The sequence below is a fragment of the Bubalus bubalis genome, chromosome 9, assembly GCF_019923935.1.
Source record: "Bubalus bubalis isolate 160015118507 breed Murrah chromosome 9, NDDB_SH_1, whole genome shotgun sequence".
In the NCBI taxonomy this organism is placed as follows: domain Eukaryota; kingdom Metazoa; phylum Chordata; class Mammalia; order Artiodactyla; family Bovidae; genus Bubalus; species Bubalus bubalis.
Window position 1 is genome coordinate 76495315 of NC_059165.1, and position 21633 is coordinate 76516947.

General features: G+C 34.2%; 1 protein-coding gene across 9 annotated transcripts in view; it reads left to right on the plus strand.

Annotated features, from left to right (window-relative positions):
* The window catches only part of DMXL1 (Dmx like 1), a 125830-nt gene that overhangs the window by 73494 nt on the left and 30703 nt on the right, over positions 1-21633 (plus strand). For 6 of the 9 annotated variants that reach the window (XM_025292991.3, XM_025292985.3, XM_025292986.3 and 3 more), the window contains 7 exons: positions 149-327; positions 6010-6137; positions 6931-7016; positions 8201-8402; positions 9625-9742; positions 12887-12949; positions 19010-19096. In XM_025292991.3, the coding sequence (XP_025148776.2) occupies positions 149-327; positions 6010-6137; positions 6931-7016; positions 8201-8402; positions 9625-9742; positions 12887-12949; positions 19010-19096 (863 nt within the window). The remainder of the gene's footprint in view (positions 1-148; positions 328-6009; positions 6138-6930; positions 7017-8200; positions 8403-9624; positions 9743-12886; positions 12950-19009; positions 19097-21633) is intronic. The other 3 variants (XM_025292988.3, XM_025292989.3, XM_006078090.4) reach the window with 1 other exon arrangement.

A 21633-nucleotide genomic window follows, 5' to 3' on the forward strand; every position in this document is an offset into this window, starting at 1 on the left:
GTTCCTCCACTTACCTTACTATCATAGTAATCTCAGTTTTGTGTATGTACTTATTTGTAGTTAACCTTAAGTCTCATGTAAAAATAGATGAAATAAGTACAATGAAAATCGTGCTTATTTTAGTAATACTTTGTTTTGTTCTTATTAGTTTCTTCACTAGTGGAAGAAGGAGAGAAACAGAACAAACGTTTTAGGCCATCAAAAATGTCTTGCAGAGAATCTGCCTCAGTGACCTCTTCCTCACCACCAGTAAGCCAGGAGACACTGATAGTTAAAGAGAAGTTCATTCCACCTGAGCTCAGTATCTGGGACTATTTCATTGCCAAGGTAATACAAATGTTATCCAAATGATGATTTGTATAGTTAAACAGAAATGAAAATGTTTAAGTGTAATTGTTGGTGTTTCCAAATATTTTGCCACACAGGTTTAGAAAATGTTCATTTTATCAGGATAAATTATCACAGAATATATCCTAAAATATTTTGGGCATATTTCAACTATTTTTTAAGGCAATTCTTGTATAAATTAAGATTTTTGCATTTTAAACAATGCAACATTCATAGGAAGATGAAAAGATAAATTGGCTACCACATTAATGCTAATGTGTGTGTATATGTTAGTCGCTCAGTCTTGTCTGACTCTTTTGCAACCCCATAGACTGTAGCCAACTAGGTTCCTCTGTCCATGGGACTCTCCAGATAAGAATACTGGAGTGGTTTACCTTTCCCTTCTCCAAATGGTAATGTACTTGGTAGTGATTAAGGAATCAAGACTGCCAGAAGTCAAAGTGCCATCCAAACTCTAATTCCTTTTCTATACTGTAGTCCTACATTATCCTGATGTACTTAGATTTCAGTTTTTAGTTAAATAACATCAATCCCTCAACAATATTGTTCAAGTTTAAAGTTACCACAATTTATTCAATATGAGTAATTGCATAAAGTACAGACTTTCCTGCTAGCTCTTAGTCCATAAATCACTGTATAAACAATATATGCAACTCTTGATCGGTGCCAATCACAACAATTCTTTCAGAGTCTGTTAGTGATTGGTCATTTTGTACCTTTTATTCAGTATTCATTTCATTCACAGAAAAACATGTAGTTAGTTGTCTTGCCTCCCTACCTCCCATAATAAATGCAAGTGACATTTTACAAAACTGGCTAATCAGAACAGGAAATTAGCTGACAAAGTCAAGTGCAACTGGAAATGAAAAGTGAGTACTGGAAATAAAATTCAAATCAAATATAAAAAAAGTTTTAGAAAAAATAGCTAACTCTGGGATTTAACATTGCTGTCATTTGAGAGACTTTAGATATGCACCCAAGAGAAATTAGTGAGGACCAGCTTATCAACATAAATGAGGAAAGTTTGACAAAAGGATGGAGATGACCTAGAGATACTGAAATTGGGGGAAAAAACAAAAACAAAAACAAAAAACCTTCACATTAAAAGAACTCTGGGTAATATTTCACAACATTGAAAGTGCAATAAAAAGTTGGATATTGATACAAAGTTAGAAAGGAATTGACAATTTGCTAACAATTAGAAAAGATACTTGCTTTATATTCTGGGTTTTATAAAATTATAAGGCCAGCACTATTCAAAGCTTTCTTGATAAATTTTTTACAAAGAAATAAAACACTTTATAAATTCTCACTGATTCTAATTTTTCAGTTCAGTTCAGTTGCTCAGTGGTGTCCAACTCTTTGCAACCCCGTGAACCGCGGCATGCCAGGCCTCCCTGTCCATCACCAACTCCCGGAGTTCACCCAAACTCATGTCCTTCGAGTCAGTGATGCCATCCAGCCATCTCATCCTCTGTCGTCCCCTTCCCTCCTACCCCCAATCCCTCCCAGCATCAAGGTCTTTTCCAATGAGTCAACTCTTTACATGAGGTGGCCAAAGTGTTGGAGTTTCAGCTTCAGCATCAGTCCTTCCAGTGAACACCCAGGACTGATCTCCTTTAGGATGGACTGGTTAGATCTCCTTGCAGTCCAAGGGACACTCAAGAGTCTTCTCCAACACCACAGTTCAAAAGCATCAATTCTTCAGCACTCAGCTTTCTTCATAGTCCAACTCTCACATCCATACATGACCACTGGAAAAACCAGTATACTAAATAAATATTATTTTTACTATTTTCTTTTTCCTATACATTTATAGTTGACTGTAAGAGTTTTTAGTGTTTTGATGAATTTGTTAATAGTCACAGAACACTTGTAGTTTTTTCATTGATTATTAAGATTTGCTTTGCATGGTTTCAACTTACATCTGTAGTTTTACATTCTTGTCCTACCATGCCTAGCAAGAACTTCTTGTATATATCCTCTTCTGTGGACAGCCAAATTCCTCACATTCTGAACTTCTAGATTTTTTCCTTACTACCTTGTATTAATTGACTCCTCACTATTTCCTAATGACACCAATCCCTTAGGCCTGTTAGGCAGTAGATTTTGTTTTTCTCATATCCAATATGCTTCAGGGTAAAGAAGGGCATTTATATCACCTTGTTTCACATTGCCTTTTGCAGTCATTGATTCATTCAGCAAATGTTTATTATATGCTTTATTTATATTGTATATTTCATCTTCATTTTTGAAGCATAGTTCCTTTTGCTGGGTAGATGGTTCCTGATTATCAAGGCCTTCTTTAGTTGTTTTGTTCCTGGATTTGGTTAAATTTCTGGCTGGTCTGCTTTTGTTCCAGTGTGTAACACAGGCTAGTTGAGATGTGAAAGTATTAGTCCACTCAGTCCCATCCAACTCTTTGTGACCCCATGGACTATAACCCAGCAGGCTCCTCTATCCATGGAATTCTCCAGACAAGAATAACTGATGCAACTGGAGTGGGTTGCCATTCTCTTCTCCAGGGGATCTTCCCCACCCAGGGATTGAACCCAGGTCTCCTTCATTACAGGCAGATCCTTTCCTGTCTGAGATGTTGGCCTTCCCTAATTGTTTGCTGCTGAAGACTCTTGTTTTTGACCATGCTGCTGGGCATGGAATTTTTTTTTTTTAATTTATTGAAGTATGGTTGATTCACAATGTTGTGTTAATTTCTGTTTTATAGCAAGGTTATCCAGTTATATTACATTCTTTTTCATGTTTTTCATTATGGTTTATCACAGAATATTAAATATATCAATAGTTCCTTGTGCTATATAGTAAGACCTTATTGTTTACCCATTCTCTATATAATAGTTTCTATCCACTAATCCTAAAGTCCCATTCCCCACCCCACCTCCATCTTGGCACCCACAAGTCTATTTTCTATATCTGTGAGTCTGTTTGTGTTTCACGGATAAGTTCACATATGTCATATTTTAGATTTCACCTATGAATAATATCATATGGTATCTGTCTTTCTGTCCTTCTCTTTTTGACTTCACTTCTTATGATAATCTCTAGGTCCATCTTCAGCATTATTTCATTCTTTTTTATGACTGAGAATCCATGCTATATACACACACACACACACCACATCTTTTTATTCATTCATCTATGGATGGACACTACTTAGATTGTTTCCATGTCCTGGCTATTGTAAATGGTGCTGCAGTGAACATTGGGGTACATGTATCCTTCCAAATTGTGGTTGTCTCTGGTTTTATGGGCATGGAATTCTTATTAAAGACAGCCCTCTCTGGCCAGGCAGCCGAGTTCTTTGTCTTCACAGACTGATAGAACAAATGAGTTACAGAGGGCAGGGGTCGGGCTAGAAATAGCCCCTGGCCAAAATGCTACATGCTCACTTTTACCAGAGATTGAGTAGTTTTTGTTGTTGTTTCTCCTGGTCACACAACATGTGGGATCCTAGTTCCCTGAGCCAGGGATCGAACCTGCACCCCTGGTAGTGGAAGTGCAGAATCTTAACCACTGGAACACCACGGAAGTCCCTCAGAAGTTTTTCTTGAATAAATACTTCTCTGTGTGTTTGATCAGTTTCCAGTATCTTTAAATGATTGTTTTGATAACTTTGTTGGGTTTCCCTGGTGGCTCAGATGGTAAAGAATCCACCTGCAGTGCTGGAGATCTGGGATCGATCATGGGTTGGGAAGATTCCCTGGAGAAGGGGTACAGTTCATGGGGTCACAAAGAGTCAGACATGACCGAGCGACTGAGCATAGTGCAGCACATTACTGCTTTTGGGGCAGAGGACCACCAAGCTATTCTCTCAGGTCTTCCAGAAGTTCTACTCCTCCTGCTGTGTTTCTTTATTGAGCTTCCTTGAATCCAAGATTTTGTTTTCTTCTCAAATTTCCCACATTTCTTCTTTCATCCTCATTCAACTGATGACCTCATAAGTCATTTAAAAAAAAGAATCAGACAAAATTCTTTCATCACTCTGTCATGAATCTCTCATCTTATTCTCTCCTCTTATTTACTATTGAGGAAACATCTTTCCTATCAAAGGCTCTAGTGCTAGTCTGAATCCTGTCCTTGCTTTTCTTCTCTAGCCTTCTGTCTTCTCTATTGTCTTTTCCCATCAGAACAGAATAATGCTCTGCTGTCTCACATCCCAAATACTGCTTTGACCCCCCAGTTTTTTCCAGCTGTTATCCCATTTTTCTGCTTCTCATTCTCATTCAACTTTTCAAAAGTGTATACATATTATCTCTCTTATTACCATAGGTCCCCTTCACTTGTAGTCTTTGTATGACTTCTGACACAACTGCCCCCTGAAACTGCTATTACTAAGATTCAAGTGGCACCCATTCTGTTATCAAATATAATGGAAACTTCTTTATCATCGTCTTACTTGACCTCTTAGCAGCATTCAACCATGTGACCATTCCCTCCGTTTTGAATTACTTTTATCTCGTTCTCTTGATACCAGTCTCTTCTAGTTTACTTCCTAACTTTGTTCTTTATTCCTTTGAAATGTTCTTTATCCTTCCTTTTCTACCTGACCTGTGAATCTTGGTCTTTAAGATTTGGGTTTTTTATTTTCTTCAGTAATTCCCCTGTTAACAACTAGAGTCTTCCCATTTTAGTAATTGGCATCTTCATCCATGTAGTTAGTTGCTCAAGCAGAAACCCAGAAATTGTATTTTCCTTCTCTTTCCCTTGCTCTCCAAGTTGATCAGTAAATCTGTCAATGCATTCCCCCAGGTATACTCTGAATGTATTATTTAACTCCATCTCCATGACTGACACCTGTATCCAGACTGCCAGCTCTTGCCTTAGTTTCTGATGTCTCCCGTTTCTACTCTTCCCATTTGACTTTTCTCTAAAAAGCTTGTGGTCATAGTGATACTCCTAAAAGCATAAATGTCAATACCTGTACTCTACGTAAAACTCATTGGTGGCATTGCATTACACTCTTTACTGTGTTGTCCAAAAACCGTACCTTATCTGTCACGTGCTGTTCTCTTCTATTTTTTTGCCAACACACTATCCTCTTGCTTTAGTAGCCTTCAGCCAAATTCTTTTTTCCCATGCCAAACTTTTTTCCTTTATTAAAGCCTTTTTGCATACTATTACTACTGCCTAAAATGCTTTTATTCCCTCTCGTTATATGGCTTATTCCTTCTTGTCCTTTTAAGTCTCACTTAAATTACACTTTTCGAAGAGGCCTTTTATGGTTAGCTTATCTCAACTCTTATTAATATTCTTATTCCCAGTGCTGTCTGTTTTTTTCTTTATAACACAGCTAAATTCAATTTATATTTAGTTTTCTAGTATTTGCCTATTTTTCCCCACTAAAATATGTTATGTGAGAGCCGTGACTGCATATATGTCTTAAATTTTCTTACATTGAGTATACTTTTGATACATAGTGGATGCTGAATAAATTTTTTGTTGATATGGTGACTAAATAAGTGAACCAACTAAAGTGGTATTGAAGGCATAGACTGTCAAAAAAAGCAGCAGCCAAATACTTGCTACTTTACTTTCTTTTAATGAAGTACTCAAAAATGGGATAAATTGCTGATATTAGGCTATTTAATTGCATGTATTAAGTCATATAGTTGGATAATAAATTCTATAACTTTTTTCTTTTAGCCATTTCTACCTGCTTCCCAAAGTAGAGCTGAATATGATTCAGAGGAGAGTCTGGAAAGTGATGATGATGACGATGTTTTAGCTTCAGATTTCCATCTCCAGGAACATTCTAACTCAAATTCATATAGGTATGGAATATTTAATTTTAAGCTTCTTTAAAAATTTTTGTTTTTTTAATTTTGAAAATAATGCATGTGAAATTAGTATATCTTGGTGAATTATAACCTAGATCTGAATTGTTAAGTTCCCTTGCATAACAGTAATTCCACAGTTAATTTTTGATTGTGTACTTTATGACAATTTAGAGTAATAAAAACCAGTACTATAAGGAATAAATTTTTCACTTGAAAAAGAAAGAAGCCAAAATGTCTCTGTTTAATTAAAAAAAAAAAGCAAATCTGAAGCATATCTCTTCCAGCTGAATCTTCCTCTATGCTGTTTACAGATACTCATTCTTATGAGTTTCTGGTTTATCCTTCTGTTTTCAAAAATAAGCTTGTGTGTGTCTCTGTGTGTATGTAAAATCTTATTTCTGCTGCTTTCTTACACAGAAGGTAGTAGGTACCATATTATATGTAATGTTTATAGCTTGCTTTTTATTTATTAATACATGCTAAAGTTCACTTCATATTAACATTCAGAGATCCTTTTTTGTTTTTTTTTTTTATGGCTACCCTAAAATATTCCATGATTCAAAGCTAGTTATTCAGTCATTACTCTCCTGATGGATAATTTGGTTGTTTATACTCTTTTGCTATTGCAGATAATGCTGACATGAGTAACTGCATGTGTATATTGTTTTGTTTTTGTGGAGGTATATCTTCAGGGTAGATTCCCAGTAGTGAGTTATTGGGACAAAGAGTAGTGTAGTCTTCTCAATCCCTAAGTAAATTTTTAACAAATCTATTGCTTTATTTATAGTTGGTCATTGATGCGTTTGGCAATGGTACAGCTGGTGCTCAGCAATTTGAAGACTTTCTATCCTTTTGCAGGTCATGATCTTGCAGGTAATACATAGCTTAACATGAACTAATATTGCCATTGCTTTTGATTTACTGTTTTGTATTTTTTTCAAATAGTGGAGAAAAACATTTAGTAACTTCCTGCTGGTAGAAGATTGGGTTCTTTTAACCAAAGCAACCATCTATAAATGAGTCTATCATATTGTTAGTTGCTGTTAGAAAGACAGGATCCAAGAAAGCAGGGAATGTGCAGCTGATGTGATTAACTGCACTGTGTTTATAGCTCTAGTCAAAGAGTTGGGTATTTCCTAGTTGTAGACACAGAGGAGACTAAACAAAAGCAAAAATGTAGTAATTATTAACTCCGATGGATGAAAAGGTTGTATAGGAAAGAAAGGGGCACTACTACTATACCAAGTAGTTTAGCTGTGATCTGTATTTTTATATGTGTGTGTGTGTGTGTGTGTGTGTGTGTGTATATATATATATATATATATATAAAACAGTGTAGATGCTAAAATACTAATTTAACCAAAAATTATTATGGACTATAGTGGATTGATGGAGAGAAGGGAAGTTTATTCTCATATTCCATAGTAGTAAATCAGTAGATCACTTCTAAACTTGAAAAAACTCAAGAATTTGCAGTAAGCATACTATTTAGATTTTTGAAGGAAAAAATAGCTAAAGATTGAAAGTAGGATCAGGATTTCGGAGTATGGAAATGTAAAATGTGAAGTGTTGAGTTTTGTAGTATTATTTAAATTTTTTTTTTACCTTGTGTATTGTGTTAATTCTCAAAAGAAGTCTAAGTTATATGCTGTGCAGAAATTGGGCTGATACAAAGATTTAAAGTAAGTGATTTTCCGTCCAGACATATTTTTATAATATTCAGGTACATTTTTTTCATATGAAATTAAAGTCAGATGCAGTAATTCCTATAGCAGTTATTTAAATCACAAGTCACAAATGTTATTTCAAGTTCTAGTAGTAAAGGTATGATGTAATTTTGACCTAGATTGCCCTTTTTCTGTTATCCTAGGCCACTAATTATGTTGAAATGCCATACAGATTTACAGCATCCTTCTTTTCAGTCCTCTGGATTTCTGTGCTCACCTCGCTTTCACGTCTCCTCTGCCAAAATGTGTATATCTTATTTCAGTCGTTTGTAAGATTGAATATAGCATTTTATTACAGAAGATAAATATGGGTCAATTTTCTCTTTTTAGAGCTTCCAGTTAGTTCACCACTTTGTCATGCTGTTCTAAAAACTCTTCAGTGCTGGGAACAAGTTCTTCTCCGACGACTTGAAATCCACGGGGGACCACCTCAAAATTTCATTGCAAGTCATACCTCTGAAGAGAGTGTTTCTGCAGGTCCTGCAATTCTCCGCCACAAAGCTTTGCTGGAACCTACAAACACTCCTTTCAAGTAGGTTTTCATATGGATACTATTTTGAGTTTTACTAAGTCAGATTGTTAGTGGTATTTCAAGAAGAAAATGTTTTAGTACTTCTTACATTTAATTTCTGTTCTGGGCTCACATCTGTGTCTTTGTGTGATGCATATTGTAGTCTGGATGTTAGCAAACATTTCTGTATATATAGTAAATATTTTAGGCTTTGCTGGCCCTACAGTCCTTGTTGGAGCTGTTCAACCCTGTCATTGGAGAGTGAAAGCAACCATAAACAATAAGTGAATGGGCATATCTGTGATCCAATGAATTTTTTTAAGTTTTATATAGGAGTATAATTGATTAACAATGATCTGTTAGTTATAGATGTAATTTACTTATACCCATACAAGTATCCATTCTTTGTAAAATTGTTCTCTCATTTAGGTTATTAAAGAATATTGAGCCAAGTTCCCTGTGCTATACAATGGGTCCTTGTTGCTTATCCTAAATATAATAGAGTCAGTAAACTTTATTTTTGAATATGAAAGGTAGGCTGGATTTGAACTGTTGGCCAGCGTTTCCTAACACCTACTTCGGAGCAGAGCTATTGGGAATAGTTTTTTAGCAAACTGTTTTACTGTACATGAAGAAATAAAGCATTTGTACCAAAAGATAAATCAATTCAGTGCTTGCTTCCTTAAGAAAATTACTACAGAAAATGTTAACTGAATAAACAGTGTACTTCATGGCTCAGTGACATAGTTGATTCCCATTCTTTCACAGGCTGTTCCCTCATTGCTCATCAGTAACAGAGTTCATGCACTAGCACATGTTCACAGACAACACTTTGAGTGGCTTTGTTTCTGGATCTCTTCTAGGAAGCATACCTCTTTTGTTAGATCTTATATTCTTAGGTTAAAGGTCAGCAAACTGCAAACAATGGGGCCAAATCCACACCTCCTTCTGTGTTGTCAAGAAAGGTTTATGGTTTATAGCCACACCCTTTCATTTTAGTATTAACTGTGGATGCTTTCCCACTTCAGTGGTGAAGTTACGTGGTTGTAGGAGAGAACATATGGCCCACAAAGCCTGAAATATTTACTGTCTCTTCTTTTAAGAAAAGTATTACTGATTACTACCCTAGATGATGTGGTCTGATTCTAGATAACTTATAATCATTCATATAGCACCAAGGAAACATAATCAGGTTAATCAGAAGTCTCTGAAGTGTATAGTGAAATATATTGCCTCTCTGTAGATCTAAACACCATTTGGCACTGTCTGTGAAGAGACTTTGGCAGTACTTGGTGAAGCAGGAAGAAATTCAAGAAACCTTTATCAGAAATATATTCACAAAGAAAAGATGTCTAAATGAGGTCTGTATAAATTAAAACTTGTTTGCTATTTTGTTATTAATGCCTTGTATTTTTAACTATAAAGATTTATATTTTACAGACTTTTATAAAAATTCATTTTTTATGTCATAAACATGTATGTTAATACATAGAGACAGTTGGTATTTTCCTAACTGAAATAACTAATTCAGATGTACTTGGGGCTTTTTTTCCCCAAGAAGATACTGTTTAACTTAGAATTCTGTATCTTGTTCCCTGATTTTGAGTTGTCATGACTACCATTTGAGACAAAGGGGGAATTTCCCATCCTTTTCATGTGATAAAGTTTATCTTAGAAGTTTCATTGAAACTAGGTTTTTATACTGAAAACATATCAAATATGTACATTTTCTTTTTATTGTATTGATGATAGTACAGTTTTATAATCTCAGTTTATAATTATACTGTAATTGGTTGATTGTACCTTAATGTTATCATAATACAGATTATTTTTCTCATTTAGTTCAGTGCTACTCATAAGTCCAATTTGATATGGGGGACTTGTACTGGAATATAAATTAACATATTGCTTCTTTCTTTGAAATAATTTTGCTATTAAGAAGTATTGTATAAATTAAGCAGTGGGTTTAGTGATTTAGTTAATTCCTTATTTTCTCATGTATCAGTAACAGAGAGTTCAAGACTGGTGGCTGGTTTGTGGATCACACTTTCAGAAGCTCTGAACTAATCTGAAAGCAGGCTTTTCAGTTTTTGAAGTGGGAGGGAAAAAGGAAGAGATATCAGTTGGAAAGATAAGGAAATAGAATGGCTTCTTAAAGACAAATTAGCAAAAAGCAAGATGACATCTACCCTTATTGGAAAAGAAAAATTACTTACGTCTTGTCTGTCAGTTTAAGAACTAATTTGTTAGAGGCAACTACATGTGTTACTATTTACTATTTGCCTGATTATGTAAATATATTTGAATTAGCCAAGTCAGGAAACAAAATACATGGTATTGTTGCTAACTTAGAAGACTTTTGATACATATCTAGTCAAAAAATAGATACAATTAAATATAGTACAAGTTAACATACTTCTTTTTAACCTTTGGTGAGACATATCTTAAATATTTAATATATGTATTACTTTAAAACAGTTGAAGAAAACCTTTGGATAAATAAAATTGAAAATTGTGCTATATAAGAGTGTGAGAGTAATTAGAATGTGTTTACTGGTGAGGTAATGTTTCTTATTTTAAAGTACCTTTGACTAAAATAATATGTTGCAAGTTAAAGCCTTCTAATAATGATATACAAAGCGCTCCTGCATTCTGAATAAAAAGCATGTTTTACTATGCTTGTTATTACTACTTTAATTTCTTTGATGCACCTTGTAATATGAACATGCAAATTGAGCATAGTAATTTCAAGTACAAAATTATTTTTTAAAACCCATTGCCGTATTTGATAAATAGAGTTGTGAAAATAAAAATATTTCTCCACTGCTGATATATTTAGTGCATTTGGGAAATGAAATCATTCTCAAAACAAACAAAACAAAAAACTAGTTTACTACTAGATTGTCTAGTTGAATCAGGAAATAGAATCATTAAGGGAATAGAGCATAACTAAGCCAGAATGCATAAGGAATGGTAATGGATAAATGAGTATAGATATACCTGTTAAACTCATCTGCTGTTTTATTCTTAGTTTTCTTAGGAGTTTCATAATATCTTAAGAAAATTTTAGTTATTTTTGTATTGTAATTATTTTAATAAAAATCATGACTATGGATGCTAGACTATAAAAGATTTTAGTTATCATTTAGCTAAATATTTTCTCTGATTTTAGTTTTTTTAATCTCCAAAATAAATATAATACACTTTTCAGTTTGACTAGCAGATTTAACTTATTTAAAACCCAGCATGATTAATGGCAGTTATGAGAAATTTATCGTTACTGCTTTGTTGTCTTATTCTAAACAGTGATAGTGACATTTTCATGAAGGAAATATGAAAAGAAAAATTTTACCTAGTAAAACATAGATTAAATGAAATTAAATAAAATATTAACTTTATAGAGTTGGTACAAAATTACTTAATCTTTACTGGAAAGTTGACTGGCTTTTTGTAGTATTTTCAAAATTACCTTCCATCTCTCTGTTTTATAAAATGATGATTTTTTAAAATATAAATTTATTTATTTTAATTGGAGGCTAATTAATAGTTGAGCCCAAGTCTCTGTGACTTTTCAGATGGTTAGAAAATAGATACATGACAGGCCCTATATTTACAGTAGATGTTGGAGAGTATTTTGAGAGTGCTGCTGTTTCTTTATTCCTATACATGTTTGGAATGAAATTTTCTTCATCTAACATTAAAGTTCTGGTGTATCCTCAGATCTTTTCTTTTCCTATATAATATAGTTTGCTGGCACATACATTTTTAAAATAGAAGTCCTTCACTGTTTGTACTTATTTAAAAGTAAAATACAAATATAGATAGCTGCAAATAGACTATATCCTAATCAGTCCCAACCCCCCAAAAATGCTTGACAGCTGTCATCTTAATCCTCAGTTTCTTTTTTTGTTTTGTTTCATTTTCTAAGAACTAAAGGTCGTGAACCATCTCCTTCTTTAACAAGTGCTAATATCCTCTTTTAAAAAGAATATGTGGCTCCAAGCATTTTATTGACTATTTCTGGCTAAGTCAAGAGAAGGAGTTAGAAATCTTGAAATCAAAGTTTCTAATCAGGAGATTTTCCTTGAGGAATGAGATATCATAATGGAGACAAGACTTAATAGTGTGTAAGAGAACAGTTTGACTTTAATTTTCATTTGATAATACTCTGGCACTAGTAGCTCTGAAATTTGTAGTGTAAAGTACTCTGGACTTAATCTTGCTTAAATGTCAACATTTCAAATGAGTGAAGTGAGTAAAAATTTCTTAGGAAATAGAATAAAATTTGCAGTGATTGTTAATGAGTTCTGAGGGATTAAGTTTTCTCCAACCCCCAATCATGCCTCTCCACACATACTTTGTTTAAAATATATGAAATTTTAAAAAAATAGTTCAGTATTGCTTTCTAGTAAATTTGGTTAAAAATAAAAAGAAATATCCCCAGTATTTTACATGTTACATCTCATCTTTACTCTTTGTCATATGGTTATTCTTTCTTGATGAAGTCATTAGAGGACAACTGTGAAACCATCAAAAATTCTATGATGGAGGAGCCAAACATCAATAAGGTACAAAATGTCATTCAACTGAAATTAGAAATTGCATTCTTTAATGGGAAAAACAAGGTGTTTGCATTTTAGTTCTGGACTGGACTTTGTTTCCAATGCAGTTAAATTGCTGCATTACTTTTTAAAGTAATTAATTACCTCAAATTACTTTTTTTTAGCAAGTTGAATATTGTAATCATTAAAAAATATTTCTGTTTTGTTTTTAAGAGAATGCAATTTTAAACAGAGTTGAATGTATCCTGTTTTGGCTACAAATTTTTATGAGTAAATAAAACTAAAGTTCTTAATAAAACATAATTATAGTAAGTATTATAGAATTATAGTAGTATTGTTCTGTTTCTGCAAGTATCATTTTTGAAGTTAAAATTCTCCTCTGTGATTGTAATTACTTAAAATATATCAAATAATATTATGTAGCTTTTATTTTGGCTCAGATGGTAAAGAATCCACCTGCAATACAGGAGACCCAGGTTCAATCCCTGGGTTGGAAAGATCCCCTGGAGAAGGGAATGGCAATATTCCACTCCGGTATTCTTGCCTGGAGAATTCCATGGACAGATGAGCCTGGCGGGCTGCAGTCCATGGGGTCGCAAAGAATTGAACACTACTGAGTAACTAACGTACACTCAGCATTTATTTTACTAGTATCAGTAGCATATAGAACATTGCTTATGCATAGTAAGTACTCAAAGTACTTGAGAACAAGAGCAGAAAGGATGAGAATTTGTACAATCATAAAACAACTCCCAGGTGTTTTTAATGATTGCCAGGCAAAGAATATTGTTAACTGTGTGTTTGATAGAATTCACCAGAGAAATTATCTGGGCCTGGAGTTTTTAAATCTCCAGCTTCTATTTTTTAACAGATACAGGGTAGTTCAAGCTATCTGTTTCTTCTTGAGTGAACTTTCTTAGTCCATACCTTTAAAAAAATTTTTCTGCTTCACTTCAGTTGTCAAATTTATTGGTTAAAGTTATTAATGGTTTTCCCTTATCTTTTTAATACACAGTAGAATATGGTGATATTATCTCTCATTTCTCTGCTATAATCTTGAAAACAAAATTATTTCTTAATATTTATATTCCCTAATTCTTTGAGTATTGATGTCATTTTATATTCATCCAGTTGCTTCCCATTTCCTTCTGTTATGCCTTTGGTATTTTTTAGAGCTCATCTTCACGTTTGTTAAAGTAAATCATTAGGGTCGTGCTGAAGTACTCTGGGCATACAGGTGTACTTCATTATATTGCAGGTTGTAGTAACTGAAAACCACTAATGAGACCTTCCCATAGATCTGTTGTGTGACACTGAGCTCATTCCACACTTGAAGCCTCATTTACTAAGGCTTCGACTTGTAAAAGGAGAATTGATAGTTTTAAACATGCTGCTGCTTTAATTGAAATAGCAGTTGAGTCCTGGATTTAGTCTGTTAGAACTTTTCCCTTCTTCTCCAATTCCTAAAGAAAGCCTCGTGGAACCCAAATATTCAGATCAGTTTCTGCATAAAATGTCTTTCAAAAAAATTGTGATAAAATATGTATATAAAATTTATCATTTTGTTTTCAGTATACAGTTCAGTGACATTAAGTACATTAATATGGTAGTGCAACCATCATGACATCCATTCCCAGAACTTCTTCATTTTCCTAAAATGAAGCTCTTTTCCTGTTAAACACTGTTCCAGCCCCAGGCAGTTACCTTTCAGTCTATGAATTTTATTTCCCTCAGTACCCATTATACTTGGAATCATACAATATTTGTCCTTTTGTGACTGGCTTATTTCATTTAGTGTAACATCTTCAAGGTTCATCCATGTCATAGCATGTATCAGAATTTTGTTTCTTTTCAAGATTAATAATATCCTGTTGTGTATATATAATGTATTCTGTTCATCTATTCATCTGTTAATGAGCATTTGGGTTGTACCCCATCTTTTTTTTTTTTTAATTTTATTTTATTTTTTAACTTTACAATATTATATTGGTTTTGCCATATATCAACATGATCCGCCACAGGTATACACGTGTTCCTGTGAGCATTGGAATGCAAATATCTCTTCCAGTCTCTGCTTTCATTTCTTTGTGTGTATACTGAGAAGTGGAATTGCTGGATCATATGGTAATTCTGTGGTTAGTTTTTTTATCTGCATAATCTCATAAAATCTCTTTTAGCATTAATATTTGGATTTCCCCCTCATATATCCAGCTCAATCACATTTTATAAGCATGACTTGAAACCTTATATTAAGAAGACCTTTAAGACCATATTCATTGATTTTTTTTACTCTGATTTTATGTTGTATGACTTTTAATGTTTGTAGCACATGCGAGTTCCATATTTTTATTTGCCAGTATCATGTCCCTGGTAGCTTGGATGGTAAAGCATCTGCCTACAATGTGGGAGACCTGGGTTCGATCCTTGGGTTGGGAAGATCCCCTGGAGAAGGAAATGGCAACCCACTCCAGTATTCATGCCTGGAAAATCCCACGGACCGAGGAGCCTGGTGGGCTGCAGTCCATGGGGTCACAAAGAGTTGGATACGACTGAGCGACTTCTCTTCACTTCACATCATGTCCCCTCTTCCTTCATTTCTTTCCCAGCTTAGATTCCATGAGCCCTCACCATCTGAGCCGCCAGGGAAGCTCTCATTATGATCAATCCCTTGCAAACCTCCTCAACCTTTTTGCCCTCTTCTCTCTACACTGTACTTGCCTTCAAAATTCCCAAACCTGTTTAAACCTAGCTCTCTACCAACTCTATGTCTTCACCCAAGTAGCTGAACATGGATGAAGTAAAAGCACAAACCATGGGGACTTGCCTTATTTAAAATTTATAGTCACAAATCTCAAATTAAACTATCGCACCATCATAATTTTTTCTTCATTTTCTTTTCATTCTCCCTACATTTTTCCCTTTTATCTCAGCTTTCCAATATTTCTTTACTACTTTCCACGGATGACTTCATTTTGCTATCAAAATAAGTACAGTCAGCAGAGATTTAGCCCACCGTATTGTCCCATCACCCGATCTCACTTCTGTTCTATATGCAGATATTTTGTTCTGCCTTCTCTCACAATAGATGATCTGACGCTGTTTTATCCAAAGCCAAACCTTCCACTTGTGCACTGATCTTATCTGCTCTTACCTCCCCAAGAACTTTGCTTTGGTATTTATTCCTCATCTCACTGTCATGATAAATTTTTACCTAAGTTATTCTCAACATAAGTAAATATATTTTATTGTCTTTAATATGAAAACCAAAAAAAATCTATCTTTGAGTCTATCACCTTATTTCTCTAAACCGTTATCTAGGAAAATTCATTTGTAGAGTTGCCTATAAAGGCATTCAAGAATGAAACTTAAAGAGTAATATTGCAGAAACCATGTAGGAACTACCCAGTTTCAGAAATAAAACATTGTCAACTCAGTTGAATGCCCCTGTGAACATTCCCCAGTGGACTTCCTTCCCTATTCACCAAATGTCACGTGTTCCTCTAACCTAGTTAGGTATTATCTTTAGCCCGCTCCATTGTGATTGTCCTAGTGTGTGACTAAACTGATTGCAATAGTCAATTTTCTGTCTTTATAAAATTCAACTTTTTAGTATCCTTTGATAGTGTTAATCTCAGCTACTTTTTTGAAACTCTTGGTTCGAGAATGTTTCCTGTTCTTTCAGTTTATTCACTGTCAGTATTTCTCTTTCCCAGTGCTATTTCCCAGTCCTGAAACGACCAATCTTTTTTTTTCATACTATTGAAATGTGGAATACTCCAGGACTGACTTCTCTAACCTTTTCTCTTCCTATCTTTACTTTCTCTTTGGTTTATCTGATAGCTTAAATATCATCCATTGGCTGATAATCTTAATTATTCCTAATATTTAGGAATAATGAGTAGGAATAATTAGGAATTACTGCCTAATTATTCCTACTCATTTCATGAATTCCAGACCTGCATATATAACCTAATAGTTACCTCCCCCTGAATGTCAAAACACAGAATTTTCTGTCTTCCCCTAATTCCAGCCTAAACCCACTCTTTCCTTCACTTTCATCCAGTATCCTTTATTGAGACAGATCTGTAAACAGGGAGTCATCCTTGCTTCCTCTAATACTCATACTGCAGTTTCAGCCCATTGACAAAATTTATCTTATTTCTAATCACTACCACTGTTCTACTACCCTAATCAAATCCACCACTACCTCTCACTTCAGCTATTGTGGTAGCCTCTTAACTCATTTCCTGGCCGCCAGTCTCTCACCCTTTGTGTTTTGCCCTACAACATCCAGAATTACCAAAACCTTCCAGTATTTTTCTAACTTGAAAGATGAAATCTGGATTCTTTATTATGGCTTTTAAGGCTCTGTACAAACCAAACCTGCTACTTCTCCAAACTCATCTCCTACAACTTGTTATTGTTCTCAAAATTAAATATGCATAAACTCTTAATGCTAAACACCATTCCTCCTATTCCACTCCACCCCCTTTAGGTGATTCTCATGCAGGTCATCTTGGGACCACACAGTATTGATAAACAGTGTTTTGGTAAATCTAGATAATGAGAGGACAGGAATGTATTTCCTTACCAAAGAAGCTTTTTTTGAACTTCTTCCTATTCTTTCCATGACAGTAAAGTTTGAAGACTGTTCTGCAGGTGACACTACCCACCCACCCATTCATTACCAGCAAATAGCATATTGTTCTATTCCATGGAAATACTATTTGTCTTTATATCTAATTTCTTTAAAAACCCAATAGTAAACACTTAGTGTGCTTTAGATACCAGGCAGATAGATGGTTAATTTGGAATTTTAGTCATGGGATTACAAAATTTGACTTAGACATTATTACGGATGATGGGCCTCAGACAGGTAAGACTTTATTTAGAAAAGAAGTTGACCTTCAAATCAACCAAAGTGTTTGTATGAGCAGTGAATTTTTAAAATATTTGTCAGCAAGTTGCATTTAAGATTATATTTGACATTTTTCAGTCCAGTGACTGTGAGTTTTGATTGCATATGGTTATTTTGGTTTAATTATAAGTCTCTTTCAACTTTGTAAATAAACTGTCATCTTAGTTGCCATTTTTAAAAATACTGCTAACCCTACTCAGTTCTGTGGTCAAACAGTGGATGGGGATTGGTGATATTTTATTTAAATTTTCCAGGAAGTAAATGTGTTTTCTAATTTCAAATTAATAACTTCTGTATTTCATGATGAGCTATAAAACATTTTATAATAATTTATTTTAAAAATTGAAAGGGAGAATAAAATAAAATGAATCATAGTGCATTAAGTAACATCTCTAACTCTTATCAATTACCTCTTCATTTTACTTCTGATTATTTTAGTAAATTTTAATTTTATACAGTACTCTCTTCTAAGTTGAAAGATGTATTTGCCTTCTGTGGTATAAGCAAAAGGTCAAATACATTTCCCTTGTCTAACGTATATTGGATTATGGTCTATTCAGCTATTAAAATGATTACTGAGTTGGGTAAAATATTATGCGTTTCAGGATTTCAGGTTTATTTTATAACTAGAAAGTTATTTTATATGGAGTCTGTAGAATATATTCAGCTGGCTGTGTCCTCTTGTTCTTCTGTAGATCATGAACTAAGAATGGTTTTTATATTTTTGAAAGGTTTTTTAAATGAATATGCAGCATGACTCTATTGGTCTGCAAAACCTAAAATATTTATCTTCTGGCTTTTTTATATTTTTAGAATATTATCAAAAGATTATAAACTTAAGAAGTATGGTAAATTTATTTTACTTTAATAATTAGAATGTCTTAAATTATTGCACCTTAAGAATATAAGCAGTTAATGGAGTTGTTTATCAATTATGTTTTTATACGTTAAAAAGCAAATTTGTAAAGATGTCATTTCCTCTTACCAAATTTTGTTTCAGAAATAATTAGCATGTAAATTAGTACCTTTGGATTTGAATGATCTAAAGAGCATCTTAATTTATGCAAGTATTAAAAGAAAGACCAGTATATTTCTTTTTCCTATTACTAAAATTGCTGTATTTTTGTATCTTTCTTCCGTCCATGTAGATAGAAGCAGATTTGGGATATCCTGGAGGTAAAGCAAGAATTATTCATAAAGAATCTGATATCATTACTGCCTTTGCTGTTAATAAAGTAAGCACATCGACTTTTTTCTTTAATTAACTATTCATAGTTGGAGAATGTCTCCTATTCTGTCAGTTTATTTACTAGCATTGTTTCCCTTTCTCAAAGCTATTTTTCTACTCCCTAAATTACAATCTGAGTAAATTTTTTATTATATAAGATGATTATATTGCTTGATAATTTATTTGACTTTGGATATATAGCAGATAAAATACTTTATTACTAAAGAGAGGGAAGTCTCAAGTATTTATATATGCAGTTGCCTTGAGAAGAATTGTATTTTATTTTTATTTTTTGGCCATGCAGCAGGGCATGTGGGATCTTAGTTCCCTGTTTAGGGATTGAACTCACACTCCCTTGCAGTGGAAGCATGGCATCTTAACCATTGGACCACCAGGGAAGTTCCCTGCCTTTACAGTTTATACAACACATCCAGTTAATCCAAAGAAAATGTTTTCTGTCTGTCTTATATGAATATGTTGAATGTGATTCTTAGATCAAAATTAAGCTTAAATGTGACTCACAGAAAGTCTTCCTCTTTAACTTTTAGCTATAATAGCTGCCCAACTAGAGTGTTTGCTTTGTATCCCTTACCCTTCTACTCAGCATCCTCCGTAGAGGTGTCTATAAGCTATTTACAGAAGAGGTAGCCTTAGGTACAGTGGTCCCCGGTTGAAATTGGTCTTAGCCCTTTCCCCTCCTATCTCGCTTAACTGCATTACTAAAAAATGTATAAAAACTTCTAGTTGCTCATTTCCTTTTACTACCAATAACCTAAAGGAGATACGTATCTAGATATGTGTGTGTATATATATCAGTTCAGTTCAGCCACTCAGTGATGTCCGACTCTTTGCAACCCCATGGACTGCAGCACTCCAGGCCTCCTTGTCCATCACCAACTCCCGGAGTTTACTCAAACTCAGGTCCATTGAGTCAGTGATGCCATCCAACCATCTCATCCTCTGTTGTCCCCTTCTCCTCCTGCCTTCGAGATATACACACACACACACACACACACACACACACACACACACTTTTTATGTATTCATAACTTTAAAATATTATTTAGATCATATCCTATGGCATTACCCATTCAATAATCATTCATCAATTGGTTCTTCATCGTCCTATGCTTGTCTGTCTTGTCTTTGATTTCATCTAGATAGTTCCTTTGTCATTCTTTCCTCATCTTTTCCTGGGTTCCTTGTCTCATTTCCTCATACGACACTCCTGATTAATGACTAGTTCTGTTCATAGCAGGCAAGTTTGGAATTAGCCAGGCAGTTCTCATGATGTGCTATTTATATAATATGATATATGCATGTGAAATACAAATATAAAGTTATTATCTATACACAACTAGTACCTTCCTTATCCTGAAGAAAATAAGATTTTAATATTTTGTGTTATAAAACAAACTAGCTTTTTTCTCTTATTTGCATTTATATGACTAGTTGAATAGTCATCCTCAATAATAATACAAAGTCTTCTGTTGACTTTGTAAGAGTGTACTTGTTTAATTTTTATTTCTCCAGTTATTTTGTTAAATTTTTACATCTTTGCTAAATTTGTAGCTAAGAAATAATATCTTTTGCTTTAAATTACAGTAATTAAAAATGCTGATAACATTGAACTTTTCCTTATTTGTGTAGTTGTGGATTATCTGTGTCAAGCATTGTGAAGGATCTGAGATACTCCCCTGCATTCAGTGTAACAAGTTAGCTTTCACAGTTTAATGGATACTGTTAGAAGACACAAGACTCCAGGACCAGAGACAAAGTATAGTTTATTACTAACAGCAAAAGCAAAAGCTAGAACGTTAGCATTTTTGCTTTGGTTCCCTAAGGTGCAATTCCCAGTGACAGCAAGAGGGCTAGATGATACCCAAACAAAGTGTGTTGCATTACAGGTGGAGAACAGTGAGTTCAGGAAACCCAAATCTTTTCTAATGGACAGTAAGCATATCTGCCTTTTGATCTGGAGGAAGAGACTATAGCTATATAGGCATCCTGATAATAATACTGTGAAACAAAGACAATCATTGACTAACTCACAAGACACACAGAAGTAGAGAGTCACATGGAGAATTACCTTCCAGCAGTGTAGTTAATTTCCTTTTTTTCCACATATCTTTGGAGTCTCAGTTTTTTCAGTCTGTTTTCTCAGTCTCAGTTTGTATTAGAATTTTGCATAATTGACATATTAGTCCTGTTTTCTCTTTGCTGTCAATAATCTTCCTTTTTTATTTAAAGATACACATTTTAAATTTGTAGGTGTTAAAATTTATTTATCATTTAATCTGACCAACTTTTCACTGATGATTTTTTTCTGAAATACTTACTTCATCACCTTTGCTTGGTGAGTGAAGTGGGTGAAGTCGCTTAGTCGTGTCCGACTCTTTGCGACCCTGTGGACTGTGGCCCACCAGGCTCCTCCGTCCATGCGATTCTCCAGGCAAGAATACTGGAGTGGATCATCATTTCCTTCTCCAGGGAATTTTCCCAACCCAGGGATCAAACTCAGGTCTCCCGCATTGCAGGCAGACG